Raw genomic sequence first — 20,158 nt, 5'->3', positions numbered from 1 at the left:
TACCAATTTCTTTTGACATGTAAGGTGTCCACTTCAGCAATCTACTATCATTTGCATTAAAGTTCACTTCCACAAAAATTATGACATCCACATCAACGAAACATATCATCCACTATGGATTCCATGATTATGATAAAAAAGAGCTATATATTTATATTACATCTTTATAACCACGGCAACGCGCGGGAAATCCTCCTAGTTACTGAATATGTATGAAGCATTAAATATAAATAAAATAATATCTAATTATATAATTTGTCTATAATTTACGAGATGGATTTTTTAAGCCTAGTTAGTTCATGATTAGACAATATTTATTAAATATAATGAAAGTGCTATATTGTCTATTTTGCAAAAAAAATAGAACTAAAGCCTTATTTTTCCCAAAAAGTTTTACAAGAAATTTTAGTTTCTTCGTCACATCGAATCTTAGGCACATACATAAAGTATTAAATATAGGCGAAAACCAAAACTAATTGTGCAGTTTATTTGTAATTTGTAAGACGAATCTTTTGAGCCTAGTCAATCCATGATTAGACAATATTTGTCAAATACAAACAAAAAAACTACAGTACTCAAAATCTTAAAATTTTGCCAACTAAACAATGCCTAGCCGTTGTTTCTATTTTTTCGTTTCATACGGCACATGTAGAAAAATATATATATATGGTCCTGAGTGTTGGACAAGTTGATAGTGAACACTCTCCAGTATTTTTTCGCTTCATACGGCACATGTAAAATTTTGCCAACTAAACAATGCCTAGCAGTATTGTCAAATACATCGAACTGTTATACCGAGCAAAATTCAGTATCGCTTAGTATTCGTGTTTCAGTATTGTTCAGTATTTTATGGTCCTGAGTGTTGGACAAGTTGATAGTGAACACTCTCCAGTACTGCTCAATATTTTTTCTACTCAGTTTTGACTTGCGGTGTAGAATAGTATTCTACACCTAGGGTATATATATATACGGTAGCACTATTCTAGAATATTATTCTACACCAAACTGCTATACTGAACAGATTTCAGTATTGTTCAGTATTTTGTGGTCCTGGGTGTACGACTGGATGATACTAAACGTTGTTCAGTATTTTTTATACTCAGTTTTGACTTGCGGTGTAATAATATTTACACCTAGGGTGTAGAATAGCGCTACCGTATCTATTCTACACTATGGTGTAGAATAAAACTGAGCAAGAAAAATACTGAGCAGTACTGAACATCGTCCAATATCATCCAACACTACACCTAGGATCACAAAATACTGAACAATACTGAAACGCGAATACTAAATTATGTTCAGTATAACAGTTTGGTGTAGAATAGTATTTTACACCTAGGGTGTATTATATATATATATATATATATATATATATATATATATATATATATATATATATATATATATATATATATGATTTTTGCGCATCTAATGAACTATGAACTTGATAGTTTCCATGTTACTCCTAGCTGTAGAATTGAAGAAAGTATACCCATATGAGTATCCCTGATTTTGATTTTGATTTTGTCGGCAGTAGACCGTGGCTACCAGTTTTACGGGAACAGATGCATCATTTGATGAATTACCAGGATGATGAGATGACTACATGTATAGGGCCTATTTCGTACTTCCTCCGTCCACGAAAGAATCAATTCCTAGGATCTGTGCCAGTCAAACTTTTAAAAGTTTGACTAACTTTATAGAAAAGAGTAACAACATCTATAATATAGAATGCACATTATATGAAAATATATTATACGATGAATCTAATAATACTAATTTGATACTATAAATCTTAACATTTTTTTTTAGAAATTTGGTCAAAGTTTCAAAAGTTTGACTTGGGACAACTCTAGAAATTGACTCTTTCGTGGACGGAGGGAGTATGAACATCTTAATTTTATTGGGGACTTTAAGCTGTCATATTTTAAGCCAATTATGCATCATCACCTCTGTCAGCACCTCTAGTTGTCACAACAAGTTTATAGACCATTTTTACTAAACATAATCAAATAGCATCAAAATGCCATGCTGGTCGATCTTCCATATGCTCATCAATTGGAATCCAGAGTATTTCTTTTGCATCTTACGACCATAAGAAATCATTAACAAGTTGCTCATCCCATTCACATGTCACTGGGTTAATAAGTTCATTCACTCTTGTCAATAACGAAGCTATACATAATCCAATGGGTATGAAATGTTTACTACAGTTCAATTATACAATAATTAGCTGACCATAAAAATTCCATCACAATTGGGCTATAGAAACTACAGATATGACTTATTCCAATTAACTACAGAAAATCATAGATCTAAAGTTACAACAAAAACTTTGTATTAGAACATATTATATATTCACTTTGTAGATCTACTAACGTGGACTCTATCAAATTTGTTTTTTTATTAAATGTTTTTTCTATGATTTACTATGTTTTTTAAAGATTCAGTCAAAATAAATAGAAAAGAAAACAAGAAATCCATCTTTAAAATCGAACAGTTTTAAAAGTTAAGAGAGATATTTTGTCTGGCTTTGAAGTTTAGAGAGGAAAATCGGACTTTCGTGAAAGTTGAGAGAGGTAAATTGGATTTTTTAAGGCCTTGTTTAGTTTCAAAAAAATTTGCAAAAAGTTTCAGAAAATATTACTATTCCTATTTTAAGGCCTTGTTTAGGGTTTAGGGTTTACAAACGAAAATATTACTATTCCTATTTTGCAAAAGTTTTTGGAAGTAAACAAGGCCTAATCCAAATACGGGGAAGAAAAGTGGTCGCCCATTATCATCTCATCTGTAGAAACCAAGCCCAAGCTTAACTAATGTCAATTGGGCCCAAGTCGTAGGAAGAGGGCTTAAGCCATCCTTACCTGTGTTTCGTGGTTCTTCCGTGCCCCCGCGTGCCCTTTCCCTCTTCCTCTCTCTACTTGCGACGACTGGGCGACCGCCGCCGCCGCCGCCGCCCTACGACAGGTGCTCAGGTCTTCTTCGGGGCCTTCGCCGGTGATAAGCACCCAACAAGTACGCCTACCCCTTCTCTTCCCTTCCTTATGTGGTTCTGTGCCAAACCGAGGACCCAAACTCTAACTTAAGCCATTTGCATTCGGATCTGTTCTATACATGTACTCCGTAGTATTATGCCTAGTAGCTCCGATTTTTCTTTTTGCAAAAATTATCGGGTGCACATGTGGACACCCATGTCTTTTATTGGCCTCCGCTCGGCTGTGATTGCTGCAGCAGCCGTAGGCAGAGGTCACAGTAAAACACTGTATCAAAGGCTTACGACTCCAGCAGCCGCAGCTGCAGCAACGGGCAACGGGTAGCGATCAGGCTTAGGGCATTTGAATTCTGTTTTGTTGATTAATCAGGCTAGAATTGGATACTTAGCTAAGTTGATAGATGAGGGGTGTTTAGTAATTTCTAAGATGACGTGTGAGCTAAGCACCCAGTTAGTTAGCTACAGCGTTTTTGGCTACTGTTTGCAACACAACAAGAACATTATAGGCACATAGAGATGAAAGTTGAGATGATGAATTCCAGCTTGTGGATTTGATTTATTACTTGTTGCTTGCTAGTTGTTTTGTTACCAGTTCAGCTGTTTAGGCTTAATGGTAGATGATATAATGTTTCGACCTATCCATTGAAACAGTGCCTTGATGCCTGATTTATCTGCTCCATAATACACACATTTATGACTCGCAATGGTTCTATCATAGTTCCATATATTGTGTTATAATTCTGTGAACCTGTAACTTTTTGTTTTTCTTGCTTGTTAATTGTTATTGTCTGCTTGTTTATTCAACTAAATTTTGCCCATATTTTAAATAATAAACTTTATTTGCACGGGTTGGCTATTTTGGCTGGAAGTTGTTACTGATTTCTTTTCTTTTCTACAGATCATTTTATCCGATACAAGCATTGAAGAGAGTAATATTGCAAGCATGTCTTCACATATCGTGGACTCGTCTCAGGATGAGGTAGTGACCTTTCCTGATCTATACACCAAACCCACTTGGTAGTTGCTGCTGCACATGTAACACACGTCTTCATTTTCTTTGTTGATAGGTGAAGAAATGGGCAAAATTTTGCAGCGATTTTACTGCGAGTGATGGAAAACAGCATGCATTGCTTGATAATCTGAATAAGGATTTGTCCCAGAAGTCTGTAATACTGGGTGATGGTTTAAAACTATCGGCTGCTGATAATGATGTGTTTGCAACTGTTCATCCTTTTGTGGTATGATGATGTAACTTTATCATTTTTTTTTGCAGAACATCAAATCTGCCATTCTTTTGCTCTCTCTCTCTCTCTCTCTCTCTCTTGTATTTTAGACCAAAGACCTCGGTCCATCTTTACTGAAAGCTTAATAAGTACTAATTCAGTAATTCTATGTTCTTATAGGCATTTTATAAATTGGTAGAAGTAATTTTAGTGAAAACTGTGGCTAATGCATTTTTGCATACAAATTACAAAAAGTCTTACCACACACATTCCAAAGTGATGAAAACATCTACTTTTGTAACTGGGTGAGTATTAGTCCTATTTGTTCTAAGTGGGGTTTATAAGCTTTTGTTTGAAATGTTTTGTGTTTTGATGTGTACTATTTTCCTTCTCTGTTCTTGCATCTTATGTTATAAACAAATGTTGCAAATTTGTTAAACTTGTAGTTTCCTTGCTTGTTTCAGATTCGTGTTAGTGACAGCGAGTTGCAGAAATATACACATGTATTGCGGTGGATGGACTACATTCAGGTCTAAGATGAACCTTTCTTTTTTATTCATACTGAACCATACTATCTGTTGCCCATATGAAATATGTGCTCATCAGTAGAACGAAAGGATCGAATGAATATAAATCTTCTTGTCATGGTTCCATGTGTAGCCTTTAGAATTTCTTTTCAACTCAAGAGTTGAAAACAAGGTCCACATTAACTCTTCGTGTCCCCGGACTGTTCACTGCTGACTATTCTATGATATTATTAATTTTTCATTTCAGAGATGCTTCCTCTCACTTCTGGATTCCTCCCAACAATATTTGAAGCCAAAATTAGCCATTGTAATACATTGAAAGTGCAAAAGTACAGTGTTGTCTGCCATGATAATATTCAAAATCTACAAAATTTGTAGATTATTTCTATTAATATGCCAGCGATTTTGTACTGACAGAAGTCTCTTGTTGTTGCTTTTTTTAACAAAAGCTACTATTTGTAATTAAAAGGATTCTCATTGATGCCATCTTTCATTTTCCTCTCTTGGAGCATTCACTATTGTTTCTCACGTCAATCTTGCTATCTGATGCAGAACACTGTTGGTTCTGGTACAACTTTGCAAAAGATAAATGTGGTCAAGTCTGTCTTTGATCCACCTTCTGTAAGTAACTTGTTGGGGGTGTGCTGGAAATCTTTTATTCTTTTGTCATACTTATACTACTGAATTCCTTTATTTTACTTTTACCTAATTTCAAGTTGAACTGGAAATTATGGAAACTCAACTTTTTTTTCCTTGAATATGCTGAGAGCTGTGTATCATTGCATTGAGGGAGGTTTTAGAAATATAACCCATCCACACTTAGTTGACATGCGTGCCACTACAACCCTAGGAATCAGAACTCTGTTTACATGTTGCTTCTGTTTAGTGTTTAAAATTTATGTATGTGTCTTCCTGCTTTGTTTGTTAAATTTGTACCTTCTCATTCTGCATTTGGTACAAAATTGCTTCAGTGCTATTATGGCACTAGTAAAATATCCTCTGACATGTATGTATTGGTCATCTTCAGAACATTTGTCGGAAAAAGGTTGTATTAAGATATTTGAAGTAATTGTACCTTTCTTTTTTCTGTTTGGCAGCATCCAAAGAAAGCTGATAAAGGAGATGCTGAATCAAGTTCGAAGAAAGCCATTTCCGGACAGAAGACTGCTGACAAGTCAAATGGAAGTGCTGACTCAAAGAAACCTGCAGGGGAGGTAGTTTGTTTTGCCATCAAGCAAATTCTTGATACTTTTCACACTTATCAGCACTTCTGGGTCAGTAGTTGGAGATATTTACTGGATCATGCTGGCCTCAGTATTTCATATTAAGTTACATGTGCACTGTATCACAAAGTTTGATGGGCTGTAAATTTGCTACTCTTATTATTTTTTACTAGTTTATGACACGTTTGGTCACTTTACAGTTTTTTGATAGCATTGCTGATTTCATGTTCAAACACCATTTATTCTGAGTGACTACTGTCTTGTACAAGTTGCCCTTTTTTTATAAGCCTGTGGTTTCCTTTCTTTGTTGACTTTAGACTAAGCCTCCTGAAAATAAGGAGAATCCTACTGCTGCGGGGAACAACAAAACCTCTGGAGAGAAAAAGAAAGATAAAGAGAAGTCAGCAGGAAAAACAGCAGAGAAAGCTCCAGAGAAAGTTGCAGACAAGGAATCAGAGTGCAATATCAGTATCCTGAATATACAGGTTGGCCTTATCCGCAAAGCATGGAAGCACCCATCTGCTGACAGGTGCTTATTTTCACTCTTCGGCAACACTTAGAATTTCTCCCAGCACTTCTGTTGTAGTATTCAACCTAACATTTTGATTGATGACCGATCAGCCTTTTGGTTGAGGAGATAGATTTGGGAGATGGTAATGTGCGTCAAGTTGTTAGTGGTCTTGCGAAGTACTGCAGCCCAGATGATCTAACTGTGAGTAGTCAGCTGCAGGAAGGAACTCAAATTGTTTTCAACCATTTTTTATCTCTCTTAAATTGTTCAACTTATGCTGCTGTGTTTTGCTATAAACACCTGTCATTTTCCTCTTTCAGAATCGGCATGTTGTCTTGATCACGAATGTGAAGCCTGGGAAGCTGCGGGATGTTATGTCTGCTGGATTGGTACGTCATTTCTATTATAATTGCATTTGTGTAGCCCAGGAAAGCAAATTTGGTTGTTATTAGGATATTTGGTTTATCGAAATTTCCCAAAATACTACTCTGTCATTTGAAGTTACAAGGCATTTTACACATATAAACCAATAAAACATTCAGAATGACTACCCTACCTCATTCAGAATGACTACCCTACCTCATTATTATTATTATCTAAAAAGACTATTTAATGTATGGTTGTAAGCATGATGTAAGGAAGGAAGAAATGCATTTTGCATTGGAATAAGATATTTCTTGTATTTTTTCCTTAACACACAAGAGAGCTGGTATCACTAAATTAAGAAGGTAGTCTTCTAAGAAGACTCAAACAAAGCCCCATTAGGTTATGGTTTTACATTAATGATTAGCTGGTAGAAATACCCCTTGTGAACATAATATATGCCTTAATAATTTCTATTGGCGGGAGTACCATGGTGGACTACAAGCTTCAAACAAGTCTTACTGTTGCCTAACACTAGAAATAGGTAACTTAATGGTGCAGCATTTTTCACTAAAGAAAGTTTAATAAAGTAATAAAGAGCTCTATAAATGTCTATTTCTAATTTGAAATGTTTATCATTTAGTAAAGTTTCTGAAGTAGAACACTAAGTGAGTCAATTATATCTCTTCTGTTATATGGTTCCACGGTATCTTGGTATCTTGTTATCTTGTCAGTAGAGTAGTTCCATTGAACTGAAGTTTCTTAACTCCTGGTCCAAACTGTAAGTGCACTTCTGTTATTGGGAGATCTTTATTGAGATGTTCGTTTTGGCATCAACCGTCTCCCAGGTCTTGTGTGCTTCAACTGAAGATCATACTGCTGTGGAGCCTTTGATTCCTCCCGAAGGAGCCAAGATTGGAGAACGCATTTCATTTGCTGGGTTAGTATATAATCTATTTAAAGGCTCATTTGTGCAGTTAGCATTTATATTCTTTTAGCTGTCCTGATTTATACTCATGAATATGTTAGTCAAGCTGTAAGAACTTAGTTTCTCATAAGAACAATGTTTATTGAACCTACAAGTGTCATCTGAATGAACTCATGCATGAGTTTTCTTCTGCCATATTTGGAATCGAATATTGCAAGTCAGCTTGATTCACATTTTGTTTGGGCTCATGGTATCTTGTAGAATAAAGATCGTGCATGCTTGTGTTCACTTCTGAAATAAAGGGTTGATTGCTCTTTTCAATTTTATTTGAGTTGTCTTGGGCTATAATTTGTGTTGCCCTGCATTTTAACAACAATCTTGTTTACCAGTTATGTTCTGGTTGTTTTTTATTAAATTGTTATTCGTGTGTAGGTTTGATGGGAAGCCTGAAGATGTTCTAAATCCAAAGAAAAAGCAGCTGGACAAGATTACTCCGGTACATTTCTATGACCAATTTGATATGATGTAACATCATCGCCATTGGATGTTGTTGGCTGAACATAACATACTCAGTTATCAGATCCTGACAATTCAAATAGTTTGTTTTTATTTGATGAATGATGTCACTTATTCCTATATATACTGTGCAAAGTTTACCAGTATGGCGCTAACCTCATTGTTTATGCATCCAGCATCTTCGTACTGATGAGAATGGAATTGCAACATTCAAAGGTGTACCCTTTACTACATCAGCTGGCCCATGTAGATCTTCGATTCGCAACGGAAATGTTAAGTGAGCAGCTCATTAGACATGGTTGCATAGATTGACGTCAAACTCATGTAGGGTGTCTGTACCATTTTGTCATACATCATGTTTGGTGTTGCTAAATTTGAACAGAGTCACACTATCTATAAGCAATTTTCTACTAATGGTTGGGCCCAAAGTTTTTTTGAGTATACTATCACACACAAATCAAATATCCGTGAGTTACACAGGTGCGGTTCTGTGTTGGGAAGATATCTGGGACCGCAAATTTTCTTACCACTTGTGACAATTAACCAAAGATACTTTGGTTGGCGTATGAGGAGTTAGTTACAGGTGGCTTTCAGAAAAAACTAGAAGTCTAGAACCAATACCTTGCTTGGTTGGAGAATTTTGCATGAGACAGCATCAATGCCTTTCTTATGATCCGGCTTCCCTGTATCAAATGTTGCATCGTAATTGCCAGAAGCAATGTGTGCTTGGAATCTGTTTCTTTGCTGCACGGGCACGGTCGTGGCACATGGCATCACCCCGAGAAGTTATGAAGAACGTGATGTTTCTGTTCAAGGACAAGGAAAACTTCTCAATGTCTCTTCTTTGAAAACCCACATTATACCTTTTTTTTTAAACCAAAAGTCACAAATGTAACACGGAGTATACGACTGTCATCTTTAGTTTCTCCAGCTTGGTTGTGATCCTTACCAACGGTTATTGAACTGCATTGCAATAGCTTACCGTACATTTTGATTTTTTTGATGAGGCTGGACGTTGGTGCGGTCGGTGTAGAGTGTAGACATGTGGTCGCTCGCCATGTCCAAGCAACCAGAGATCAGCACATGCCGCTTTTTAAGGATCTATATGCTTACCATCTTCTTAGGCTCTATTTGATAAACTTCTCCAGCAGCTTTAGAAGCCATTTAAAGCTGTTTTCTACCAAACGAAGTAAAATAAAACAGCTTCACTTATAAAACCTCTAAAAACATGCTATCACAGGGCTTTAAGGTAGGAAGGAGAAAAAAAGTGGTTTCTTCCAGCTTCACGTCATCATTTCACGTCATCATACATGGTGTTATGTGAGCATATTTTAAAAAACTCTACAAGCTGTTTTACCAAAAGATTTACTAAAATAGCTCTATCTCCACTAATAGAAGTGTTCATAGAGTTGAAGCCTCCCAAAACAGGTGAAGTGGAGCCATGCGAAATGAAAACTTATTACTAGTGGTGTAAGCAGGTAGCATTCTCCCATCCTGTTGCATGCCACCACTTGGATATAAGTATTGTTTCACGAACAGTGCTGCTTTAACTCGACAAGCTGCATTTTGCTGTATTTAATATCTATACATACCATGCTAGTCTAGAGCTATCTGTATTGTTTATCCTTATAAAATATGATAAAATCGAAGGTAGAAGAAAGATATATAAAGATTATTGATTTTGATTTTCAATCAGAAAAAAATATATAAACATAGAGGCATGAGTAATAGAAATTTTTGTTGTGAGTTTACCTTTTTATGAGGAGTTGGTTTATCATTTTTCTCTTTTTTATTGAATACAATATTTATAAGCTAGTTGTACCACTCCCTTTTTTTTGTAGCTGTCCTAATGTGCGTTTTGTTCTAAATTCTAATCACGTGTTTGCTCTCTAGCATCCTGTGGGATGGCACCTCAGCACGCTCGTGTGGGCCAGGCCACAATCTGCTAGCAGGGTCCACGTGAAAATTCAATGAAAATCCCACAGAAATATAAGCTGAAAAGGGCGGTACTCCTGCTAGTACGTTACAATTACGTACGTACATTGCATACATTTACAAAAAAGAGCAGTATAGTTCATTCAAAAAAAAAGAAAAAAGCAGTATAGGTTTGCCCGGAGCTGCGGGTTGGCAGAAAACCATCCCAACATTGTGTGTGCGGAGATGCGCGAGGAGGCGAACGGTAGACTACCAGACTCCAAAATCTGCTGAAAGGAGAAGCGGAGAGGATCGCAACAGCCAACAGATCCTCGTCCTCGCAAAAGCGCAGCGATAGCCGAGCCCCCACGCAACAAACCACCCGCTTCTGGGCCGCCTCCGCCTCCGCCCGTTCACAGCCTCACACCGACGACCCACCAAAACTGGCCAAAAGCCCCCAAGAAACCCCACAAAACTCTCACCCCGTTTTCCCCCACCCGGCCAGCCTCTCCCCCTTGGAGCCGTCCGCCCGCGGCCCGCCTCTCCGCCGTCTCGTCGCTCCCCACCCCGCCACTCGCGAAGCTCGCCACCCCCCCTCCCGTCTCCTCCCATCCCGAGGCGCAATCCCGATGGCCGCCTCTCTCCTCCACGCCGCCACCGCCTCGCTCCAGAGCCCCACCCAGCCCGCCCGCGCGGGCGCGGGCGCCGCCGCCTTTCACCCCCTCGCGTCCGCCCCGTCCCTACGCCTCGCGCGCTCCTCGTTCTCGTCCAGTCGCCGCCTCGAGGTCTCGCTCCCGGCGGTCTCGCCCGGTCACCGTTTCGCGGGGAGGGGAGGAGCACCCCGCGACCGCCGCGTCGTCGCCGCCCTAGCGGGGGAGCAAACCGTGAGTCAACCCTCTCTCTCCGAGATCCTTGCGTCTGTTGCCGTTTCTGGCGGCGAGATTCTCGTCTTCTCAGGCGTGTTTTTTTTTTTTGGTTTCTCCCCAACTGATTCTTCGCAGCCTCTCCTGTTTTTCTCTGTATATCCTGCCACAATCATTTCGGCAAAAAAATGTCGATTCTGGCGCTTCATTTCGCTTTCCTGAATGTAATTCGTGTAGACTATCTGTCATACGGTGATGCTGATTTCGATTACTGGGTTCCTCGCGATGTTTTGTTGGCTTTGTTACGGTAAATTTCATGATTTAGTCGCTAAATGCTGGTCTTAAATTATCCACATCCTGGCGCTGGATCCAGGAGGGTTCAGAGGTGGGCGATGGCAAGGATAACAGCAACGGGGAGATAAAGCCCGAGGAGGCTCAGGAAGCATGGAAGGTAATGCTGGAGCAGTTCAAGGCTGAGGCCCTGCGGATGCAAGCACTGTCAATGCAGGCGTATGATGTCTACTCCAAGAGGACGAGGGAGGTTTTGCTGGAAGCCTCTGAGAAGCTGAAGATACAGGCAGACAAAGCTCAGAAGGACCTGAGCGTGATCGCTGCCGAGGTTAGTCAGGAGGGGCAGGAATATCTGACTATGGCAGCTCGGAACTCCCCAGACTCGATCAAGGATATCACAACGACGTTCAGGGCCCTTGGAAAATTGAACTGGCCATCAGAGTATGAGGATTATCATGTGGGCATTCCGTATGGTATGTCAATGTTTCTACATTGGTGAAATTTTCTATGCAAATTAATTTCATTCTCTCAAGGGTTGAGAAACTGTAATGCACCGAAAAGAATGTTTTCACTAGACCATGTGATGTATTGTATTGTCAATTAGCTGTTGACATAATTTCATGCTGACTCGAAGGGTTAAAGTTATTCTTGCACTTGCATCGTCTTCTGTAGGTACCTTTCTTACCGTAGGGGGTTTCTTCAACTTCATGTTGACTGGAAGTTCCTCTGCTCTCCGTTTTGGTATTGTTCTTGGCCTTGCATTGTTGGCTCTGGGAATCTCAAGTTTGAGATCACAAAGACAAGGCGGTCGTCGGCCTCGTCTTCTGGTGAAAGGGCAAGCTGGTTAGTTCATTTCAATCCATCATCCTTGCCTTGCTTTAATCCATCTGTTCTTTTCATTACTTAAGAACCTTTGGAGAGCATAGATGTGGGCTTCTGGCTTTGAACTTGTGCTGACATGCGTGCTGTGTATGCTTGTTTGACACAGTTTTAAGATTCATAGGTAACATAAATATGATATAGTATATAGAAGACAAAATAGAAGGATTATTAGTGAGTATCAAATCCAGAAGGTTACCTTCCACAATACTACTTGTTCTGTAAAGTTTTCTTGCTTCTCTATAGAGTACTAGAGTTGATTGTTCTTTTCAAGAAGTTTTGTTATATGCAGCAACAATGCTCCTTTCGTGGTCAAATCTTAGTGTTTCTTCCTAAATTCTTGCGCTGTTAGTGCAAGTTCCAAATCCATTGTTTTGGCAGCCATTTGTACTGACGTCATATATGTCTACTGTTCCATTATGCATACTGATCAGATTTCTCATAACTTTTATAAAGTAAAGCCAGTGGCTGCTTGCAGTCATGAGTTGTTCATATGGCTACAACATAGGATTGGACTTCCATTTATCCAACTACAAAAGTTATCCAGGGTAATTTCTATAAGGTTTTGTATCATCTGCATCTCAAATGGTGTACCTTATGATGAATTTGGTTAATTGATACTGTAAAGAAAACAGGTATAAATTACCTTGACAAAATTTAAATTGTACCTTCAGACTTCCTGTCCAAGTTGGGCTTAAGAATTGTTCTTGTTCTTTATCCAAAATTGTCCTAAAATTCCTGCATTTGGTAGCCATCCTTAGTATTTTGGTTTGGACTGGATTAGAGTGTATCCTGCTACAGTAACTCCAGCATGTTCCGTCGTTTTTTCTCCATTTCATTTCATTTCATTATAGAAAACATTTGAACACGTTGGGTTTATTTATGAGACTGGATGTCACGATACAAAATTATTGGTCAGGTACATAACATCTAGGCTTTCTGTTTTTTTTTTTCAATAATCAAACTGGTAAGTGCTATGATGGTTTATACTTATAAGCAATGCTTGATTTATCACACATTTAGTTACCATCTTGAGAGTACAGATTTGATTACTAAATTATCATTTGTGTTCTGATAAGTTATACTAACATTGTAAGGGTTTAAATAGCTATTTCTTGATGTGTTTCACTTGTTTCATGCAGCAATAGCTAGTGTCATCTTCTTCAGGGAGTTTTCAGTACTTCTCCAGGTAAACTTTCTAGCAGTGACATTAAGTATTAAATTTATGATGTTCAGAATTTAATTTGACCCATCTTTCCACCCTATAGAATGGCTGGTTCCCAAAAATCTTCATGGTTCTTCTCAGGTTAGTACACATTTGACCTATTAAATTGCTTTCATTATTCTCATTCTACACCCAAAGAAACATGCAGCGTTTTGTGATGATATGACATGGGCTTATCACATGTCTATGTGCCTGAACCTGCAAGGTGTGTTGCCTGCAAGGCCCACAAAAGGTTTTGTGTTTCTTAGTTTTTGCGACTAGAAGGTTGCACTATTCATTGTAAAACCGTACAGGACTTTCTTTTGATGGATGTAAAATCTTTCCTATTCTTTTTATTTCAACTTTACTGTGATCTTCTGATAGATCATCTCTCAGTTATACTGGCGATCTTTGATCCTTCCAAAACCATATCACCTATAACTGGTCCATTTGATCCAGCAATGTTCTGTCTCTGTACTCCCTGCCATGGTGCACTTATTAAAACTACTGCCCATTTTACATTTTACATCTGGAGAATATGACTAAGTCAGGGCTATTGTTTTCTGGTTTTGTGGGTTTTTCTGTTTATTAACCTCTGCGTCTGTTAGGTTCAGGCCTGGTTTCCTTATAAACTAGGCAAATTCTATTCTTCTTAGTTGAAATGCAGAGCTCCTGCCATCATGTTAAAAAAAAATATGACTAAGAAATTGATTTTACTTTGACCTGTAGGTACCTTTTTTTTCCCATACTGTATCCCACGAACTTTCCTGCTAGACATCCAGTTGACATTTTGTACTTGTATATACCTTATCCACCCATAAGGCCAAAACATGTGTGATATTTCTTTTAAGAAATCGATACATATGATACGTTGTTTAAAACTTTAGAGAAATGCCCTCGATAACCATAGTTGGTCATATATTACTGTTCATCGACCTAAACATCTTGTAGCTTAACTTGAACACTAAAGTTCAAATCCCTTAGGAGTTTGGTAGAGCTCCCCTTCCTGATTCTTGAGCTCAACTTCTTGATTCTCTGATGGAGTGTTTCTGGTGGGGGAGCAGGTGAGGATTAATTTTGAAGTGATTCTAGTGGTGATTGAATGGGGACCAGTGGGAAATGGCGCAGAGTTGTTTTTTTAGCTGCCAGCTCATAGTGTATATGGAGAAAGTGATTCTCGTCGACTCCCCACCAAAATCCAATTGCATTTGGTAGGGATCCACAGAATCTGCTCCGAAGAAGCTGGGAGCGGAACTCTGCCAATCTGGCCCTTACCTTTCAATGCTTAAGCTTTTTATGTCTTGTATATAGCAACTACTGCCATTTTTATTTTTATTTTTATTTTTTTGGTCTGAGAAAAAGAAAGATATTTTGTTGTGTATTGTATGAGGCTAATTCAGTAATTCTTAATTCTGCTGCAGTGGAGTGGTAGCAGGCTTTTACTTCTATCGCATTGCAACTGGTAGCCCCAAAGATCTGAGGAGCAAGAGTGATTCAGCGAACTAATGGTAACCTTATATAATCTCGGTTTTATGTGCTTTCCCATGTGCATCGCACAAACAGATAATAGGATCATTACATGACCAGCAGTTTAAACCATGTACCATGCAGCACTGGGACGAATCAGATGATCACTGGAACGTAGACCCAGAAGACTATGGCCTGTTGCTTTCGATTTCCTTCATCAGCCGTCAATTCAGGCAAAGTTCAGTTCTAGCGTCTAAGGTGTCTGCATGATGACACATGGATTCAGACTCTGCCCTCGTCCCGTACCCCTTTGTTCCTTTATTCATGTAATATAGATGATGATAGGCTTGAGCAACATCAATAAACGACTTTCAAAGGTCATGTAGTTAGCTGTTCAGTTTGTCTGTTGTTTATTTTTCATGGGGACAGTTAAATGATGCGTTCAATGTTTAGCGAAGTGGGCGAAAACAATCAGTGTTATTACTCTGTAGCTTCCATTTTGCTCTCGATTATTCAAGGCGGACGATAAGTTGATAACAATTAGGTGAGGTTGATCCCTAGTCGTATGCAGTTTTGCTCTATTACACTCAATCTAGTCGTATGCAGTTTAAGTTTTGCATGTTCTTTCTGAAATATACAGTTCAATCCGTGTTCTACAAACGTCCGCTAATGATATAGGAGTCTATTTTTCTCGAAAAAGCCACGTCACTAATATTGACTTGTTCATGGTAGAGAACTTAACATTTGGATCATGGCGGAACTTTGCACTGCACAAATATGCCCAGGAGAGTTTTGCAGAGAGTTTTGGTTAGCTTGTCAAAGATACGTCAGGTATCCCTCATTAAAAAAATGAAAAAAAAACCGATGCGACAGGTCTGCGTCCAAATTCGAAGCGTTTTGGTTTTCACATGATGCCGGTCTTACCGGAAGCAGTGCTGACTGTTGACTGCCACTTGCTCATGTACACGTCACTTTGTTCCTTTGCTCCGCTCCATTTTCTAATGGCGAAAGTAGAAGTTCTTTTATAAAAATATAAAAACACTTGGCCCTTTTTATTCTCTGAAATTTGGTTTATACTAATGCTTATGCTAATTTGTTATAAAAAAATTATTTATTTACTGAAAACAGTTAAAGTAGCGTTGAACGGGCGAACAATATCATTTCTCTTTTTGAGAACGTAATATCTTTTTTTTTTAAAAAAATCTGAACCCTCTGCCTGAAACAAGATACTGTTACTAGTGTGCTCTACGGCAACCATCTGATGAGCGAGCCTGTGACCCTCGTAGGTTGTCACTCATTACTGCTCGGTCGGACTGACTGTTCTCACGTACGGAGTACACGTACTACAGCGACGGCGACAACACATGTCCAGTCCAGATCTACCGCTGGTCTGCTGCTGCTATTCTAAAAATAATCTACTACTGAAACGTAGCGATGTCATGGAGGAGGAGCCCGCCGAAGTCGGAGCTGTCTTGGAGGACGGATTCCCATCCGAAGCAGCCGTCCAGGAACTCCATCACCGGATCAGGAGCAGCCGTGTCGTGCCACTCGTGCAGCGCCTCGAAGTCGAACCCGACCTCGGACGACGCCGACGGCGACCACCCTCCCTGCGACATGGAGGCCGCCGGCGAGCCTCCGTTGTTGTTGGCATCCGCGGACCCCCAGGAGTTGGAGCCGAAGTCGACGACGGCGGGCGCCGCTCCCAGCTGCTGCCACGCGGTGGCCGCGCCCTTGCACGTGTGGTCCCCGTAGTAGGCGATCTCGTACGCCGCCGGCTGGTCCTGCGTCTGCTGCACCCGCCGGGTCGCGTTGCATCCCTGGTCCTTGTGCGCGCAGCGGTAGTAGAGCCTGCAGAAGGCCCACGGGGAATAAGATCAGCACGCGTCGGTCGGTCAGTCGATCGCCACCAGGGAACGGAACGGAGTTGAGCTGGTGATGAGCGCCTGAGCCTTGTGAAACTACTTGCCTCGGGTGCTTGTGTCCGTTGATGTCCTTCTGCCCGTACTTCCTCCAGATGAAGCCGTCCACCGTCGTGCCGCTGGTCACCTCCCTGGTCGCCTCCGCGCCGCGCGCCCTGTGAAATTGAACGGCGAAGCAATACTCATCATCATCGTGCTGCTTTTTCAGTTGCCAGCAAGCAAATAAACAGAGAAGCCTGTTGTTGTGCGTGCAAGAGGGAGGGAGACGGCAACGGCAGCCCCACGCCACGCACCTTCTCTTGAGTGGCGGACCCGGAGGAGGAGGAGGAGGAGACCAGGTGGCGCCTCCCGTTGCTGCTGCGTCCTGGTGGTACTCGGCCGCCGCCGCCTTCCTCTTGCGCCCGTTGGTGGTGGCCCTGAGCGCGTCGATGACGCGGCCGCAGCAGCGGAGGATCTCGGCGGCGAGCTCCTGGTGCGGCGACGACGCCGCGGGGGACGAGGCCCGGAGCAGGTCCCTGAGGTGCGCCGCGGACTGCTGCCCCATGGTCATCAGCTCCAGCACCACGGCGGCCGGGGTGTCCAGCGTCATGGCTGCCGCTGCTCGATGCTAAGCTTTCTTGGATCGACCGATGCGTCTGCTAGAGTGCTGCTATGCTAGTCGTGCCTCACACTCTCGAGGGCTCGAGGGGCTTTGAGGCTCACAGCTCACTCGGTGTTGGTGTGTTGGTGTCCAGGTCCGTCTCTGTGGCCCGCGAGCTGAACCGCGGAGGGGCGGCGAGACGAGGGTATGTAGCAATACTGAGATGCAGAGGCAGTGAGCTCGCCGCACTCAATATTTATAGACGTCTCGTCTCGTCTCGTCTCGTCATCTGAGGATTCTGAGCAAGCCAAGTAATCCGAGTGAAGGAAGGGGAAGCCGCGAGGAAGCCGCAGGAAGCGGTCCACGCACGAGCGACGAGCCGAGTGGAGCGCTAGCCCGCTAGCCGCTACTGTATCTGTATGCGACAAGGCGGCAGACGCTCTCCGCTCCTGACGGACGTACTGCAGCTACACGTTGGCATCATCTGCCGAGCTAACAAACACTGAACATTAAACTATGAGAATAAGATGTATGCACTGATTAGATAGGTTACAGTCACCGATAAGCTACTCCGTATGCGTAATGACAATAATCTTATTTAGATATGCTCGCACGCGGGCCGGGTGACCCGGAGCCCGATCGTCGAATGGAACAGTACATACGTGGCCGTACATGGCGATGATGCCGTAGTGGTTAGCACCAAAACGTGTTGCGCCCTTGTTTATACCACAATTATACATACGTACGCACATGCCAGTACATAGGATATGCCTTGGGGGGGGGGGGGAGGAGGTCTTGTTTAGTTCGCGGAAAAACAATTAGATGTTATATTGAATATGTCGAAAAGATATCGAGACGAATTTATTAAACCTAATTAATCCACATTAATTAGTACATGTGGGTTACTAGCGTAATTATGGCTAATCATAGATTAGATTAAAAAGATTCATCTCGCGATTTACAACTAAACTATACAATTAGTTTTTTTCGTCTACATTTAATGTTTCATGCATATGTTTAAATATTTGATGGGATGGACGAAAAGTTACAGGGAACTAAACAGAGTGCTTGCTGCACGTCACATACTCGATCACATGGGTTCATTTTTGAGCTCAGTTCAGTGTGTATGTATTATCTCTCTCTCTCTCTCTCTCTCTCTCTCTCTCTCTCTCTCTCTCTCTCTCTCTCTCTCGTTATATCGCTATTAGTGCTTCATCAGTGTTCGTTCGTATCGCTCGAATATGATTTGATTAGGCGATATTGGCCCCCCATGTGCCGAACGCGTGGTCACCGGTTCCGCGGTCGCTGCCATATCCATATATATGGCATCGATACCGTCCGTGGCTTGATGATTATAACCCGATTCCGATCCGAGAGGAGCAGAAATAGAAAAGCCAAGTGCCCCACGTTCGAAGAGAAAAAAAAAAATTAAAGAAAGCGGCAAAGTGCCCCGGGGGGCCGGGCCGAGTAGCAGCTAGCGAGGTCAACATGCATGCACGGTTCCGATAATATAATCCGATCTACTAGCAACTCTCCTCTCTACCGAAGGTTCGGTGTGTCAACTGGTGAAACTCCGGTGATCCATCTCATCTCGATCGAGTTCAATGTACCTGCTGTGGTAGGCGAAAAGCCACACATATGTTTTATGTTTAGCCCTAAAAATATAAAAACCAGATTAAGCCAAAAAGAAGGGTTCAACCGTAGCCGTGTAGATATCCGGATATGAACACTGCATTTTCTAAAGCATAAGCAGCGCGGAAATTAATGATCATCTTTTTTAAGACAGGTTGCCGTTTGCACGACAGGATCGAAATTTATACTATATTAACGGCTGACTCGCCCGGGACGTGAGAACACTGAGAATCGTGATTACGGGGACTCTGATATATGTTTATTTGAGTAGCGTGATTAGTTTCCACAGTACAGGTGGGGTGTGACCGGTTATTAGGGCCACGCTTTCTCACTTGACTTCCCAACATGCATGCTCTTGTTGAGTGCTACTGCATGCTACTGCTTGACATTCTTATTCTATATATCTTTCGATCACGAAGAAAAAACATTCAGGACTGGACATCACGCAAGGTGTTACACAATTACGTCGATGCTGATGATCATACGATGTTTTTATATATATTCCTTAGTTATTTCATCTTTTTGGGCTCTACTAATTGAAAGAAGTAGATGCATGAGCAGGAGCCAAGGTGACATAAGAGGAGGTATATGTTTAACATAAGGTTCTATTACCCATACCCACTAAAGCCTGGTCATTACGGATGATATTATGATAGATCTGGTACACTGTTCGGCACACCCCCAAAACCAGACAATTACTCCCTGTATCCCGAAATAAACCACCTTTTGGAGTTATCTCAAATTATGCTATAAGTTTAACCAAATTTATAGAAAAAAATATCAATATTTATGATCTCAAACTAGCATCAGATACACCATGAAATATATTTTTATAATCTACTTACATGATGTCATAAATGTTGTTATTCTTTGTTGTAAAAAATAAAGTTGATCAAACACAATAGTTTGACTTAGGATGACTCTAAGTTGATTTGTTTTGGGACTACAGTGTCCTTGCAAATATCCTTTGTTTTGTTGATTTTTGAAAATATCAGCGTGTGGATTATTTAAATTTGAACTTGAGCTTGCTATAAACTATGACACCTAGCACGGTCTGTTTTTCTTCCATCGAGGCAATCCATTGACCTAGAGTTGTCGCGCTAGGTTTTCAATCCAACTTGCCCAG

At 40.8% G+C, this 20,158-nt stretch overlaps 3 protein-coding genes across 5 annotated transcripts; 2 read left to right on the top strand and 1 right to left on the bottom strand.

The window, feature by feature from the left end:
- On the top strand, positions 2,755–8,745 carry LOC110434199 (aminoacyl tRNA synthase complex-interacting multifunctional protein 1). The gene is made up of 12 exons (XM_021458003.1): positions 2,755–3,015; positions 3,891–3,971; positions 4,060–4,230; positions 4,680–4,745; positions 5,295–5,363; positions 5,840–5,956; positions 6,283–6,494; positions 6,587–6,677; positions 6,797–6,865; positions 7,688–7,779; positions 8,200–8,263; positions 8,460–8,745. The coding sequence occupies exons 2-12, from the start codon at positions 3,936–3,938 to the stop codon at positions 8,562–8,564; spliced, it is 1,092 nt and encodes a 363-aa protein (XP_021313678.1). The 5' UTR covers positions 2,755–3,015; positions 3,891–3,935; the 3' UTR covers positions 8,565–8,745.
- Positions 10,587–15,487, top strand: LOC8057715 (protein FATTY ACID EXPORT 3, chloroplastic). Of its 2 annotated transcripts, none has more exons than XM_002458640.2 (7): positions 10,587–11,081; positions 11,434–11,824; positions 12,024–12,194; positions 13,373–13,419; positions 13,499–13,536; positions 14,856–14,942; positions 15,046–15,487. In XM_002458640.2, the coding sequence occupies exons 1-6, from the start codon at positions 10,827–10,829 to the stop codon at positions 14,938–14,940; spliced, it is 987 nt and encodes a 328-aa protein (XP_002458685.1). In that variant the 5' UTR covers positions 10,587–10,826; the 3' UTR covers positions 14,941–14,942; positions 15,046–15,487. The 2 variants fall into 2 exon arrangements, with proteins under 2 accessions (XP_002458685.1, XP_021312871.1); XM_021457196.1 differs by having other exon boundaries at positions 15,025–15,487.
- LOC8085397 (WRKY transcription factor WRKY24) lies at positions 16,036–17,640 on the bottom strand. Of its 2 annotated transcripts, XM_002456504.2 has the most exons (3): positions 17,114–17,639; positions 16,868–16,975; positions 16,036–16,749 (listed from the first exon to the last, which is right to left on the bottom strand). In XM_002456504.2, exons 1-3 carry the CDS (start codon positions 17,407–17,409, stop codon positions 16,320–16,322), a joined length of 834 nt encoding a protein of 277 aa, XP_002456549.1. In that variant the 5' UTR covers positions 17,410–17,639; the 3' UTR covers positions 16,036–16,319. The 2 variants fall into 2 exon arrangements, with proteins under 2 accessions (XP_002456549.1, XP_021311295.1); XM_021455620.1 differs by having other exon boundaries at positions 16,036–16,975; positions 17,114–17,640.

Source organism: Sorghum bicolor, chromosome 3, assembly GCF_000003195.3.
Source record: "Sorghum bicolor cultivar BTx623 chromosome 3, Sorghum_bicolor_NCBIv3, whole genome shotgun sequence".
Classification (NCBI taxonomy): domain Eukaryota; kingdom Viridiplantae; phylum Streptophyta; class Magnoliopsida; order Poales; family Poaceae; genus Sorghum; species Sorghum bicolor.
The sequence above is the reverse complement of the archived record's forward strand: the minus strand, read 5'-3'. Positions and strand labels throughout refer to the sequence as shown.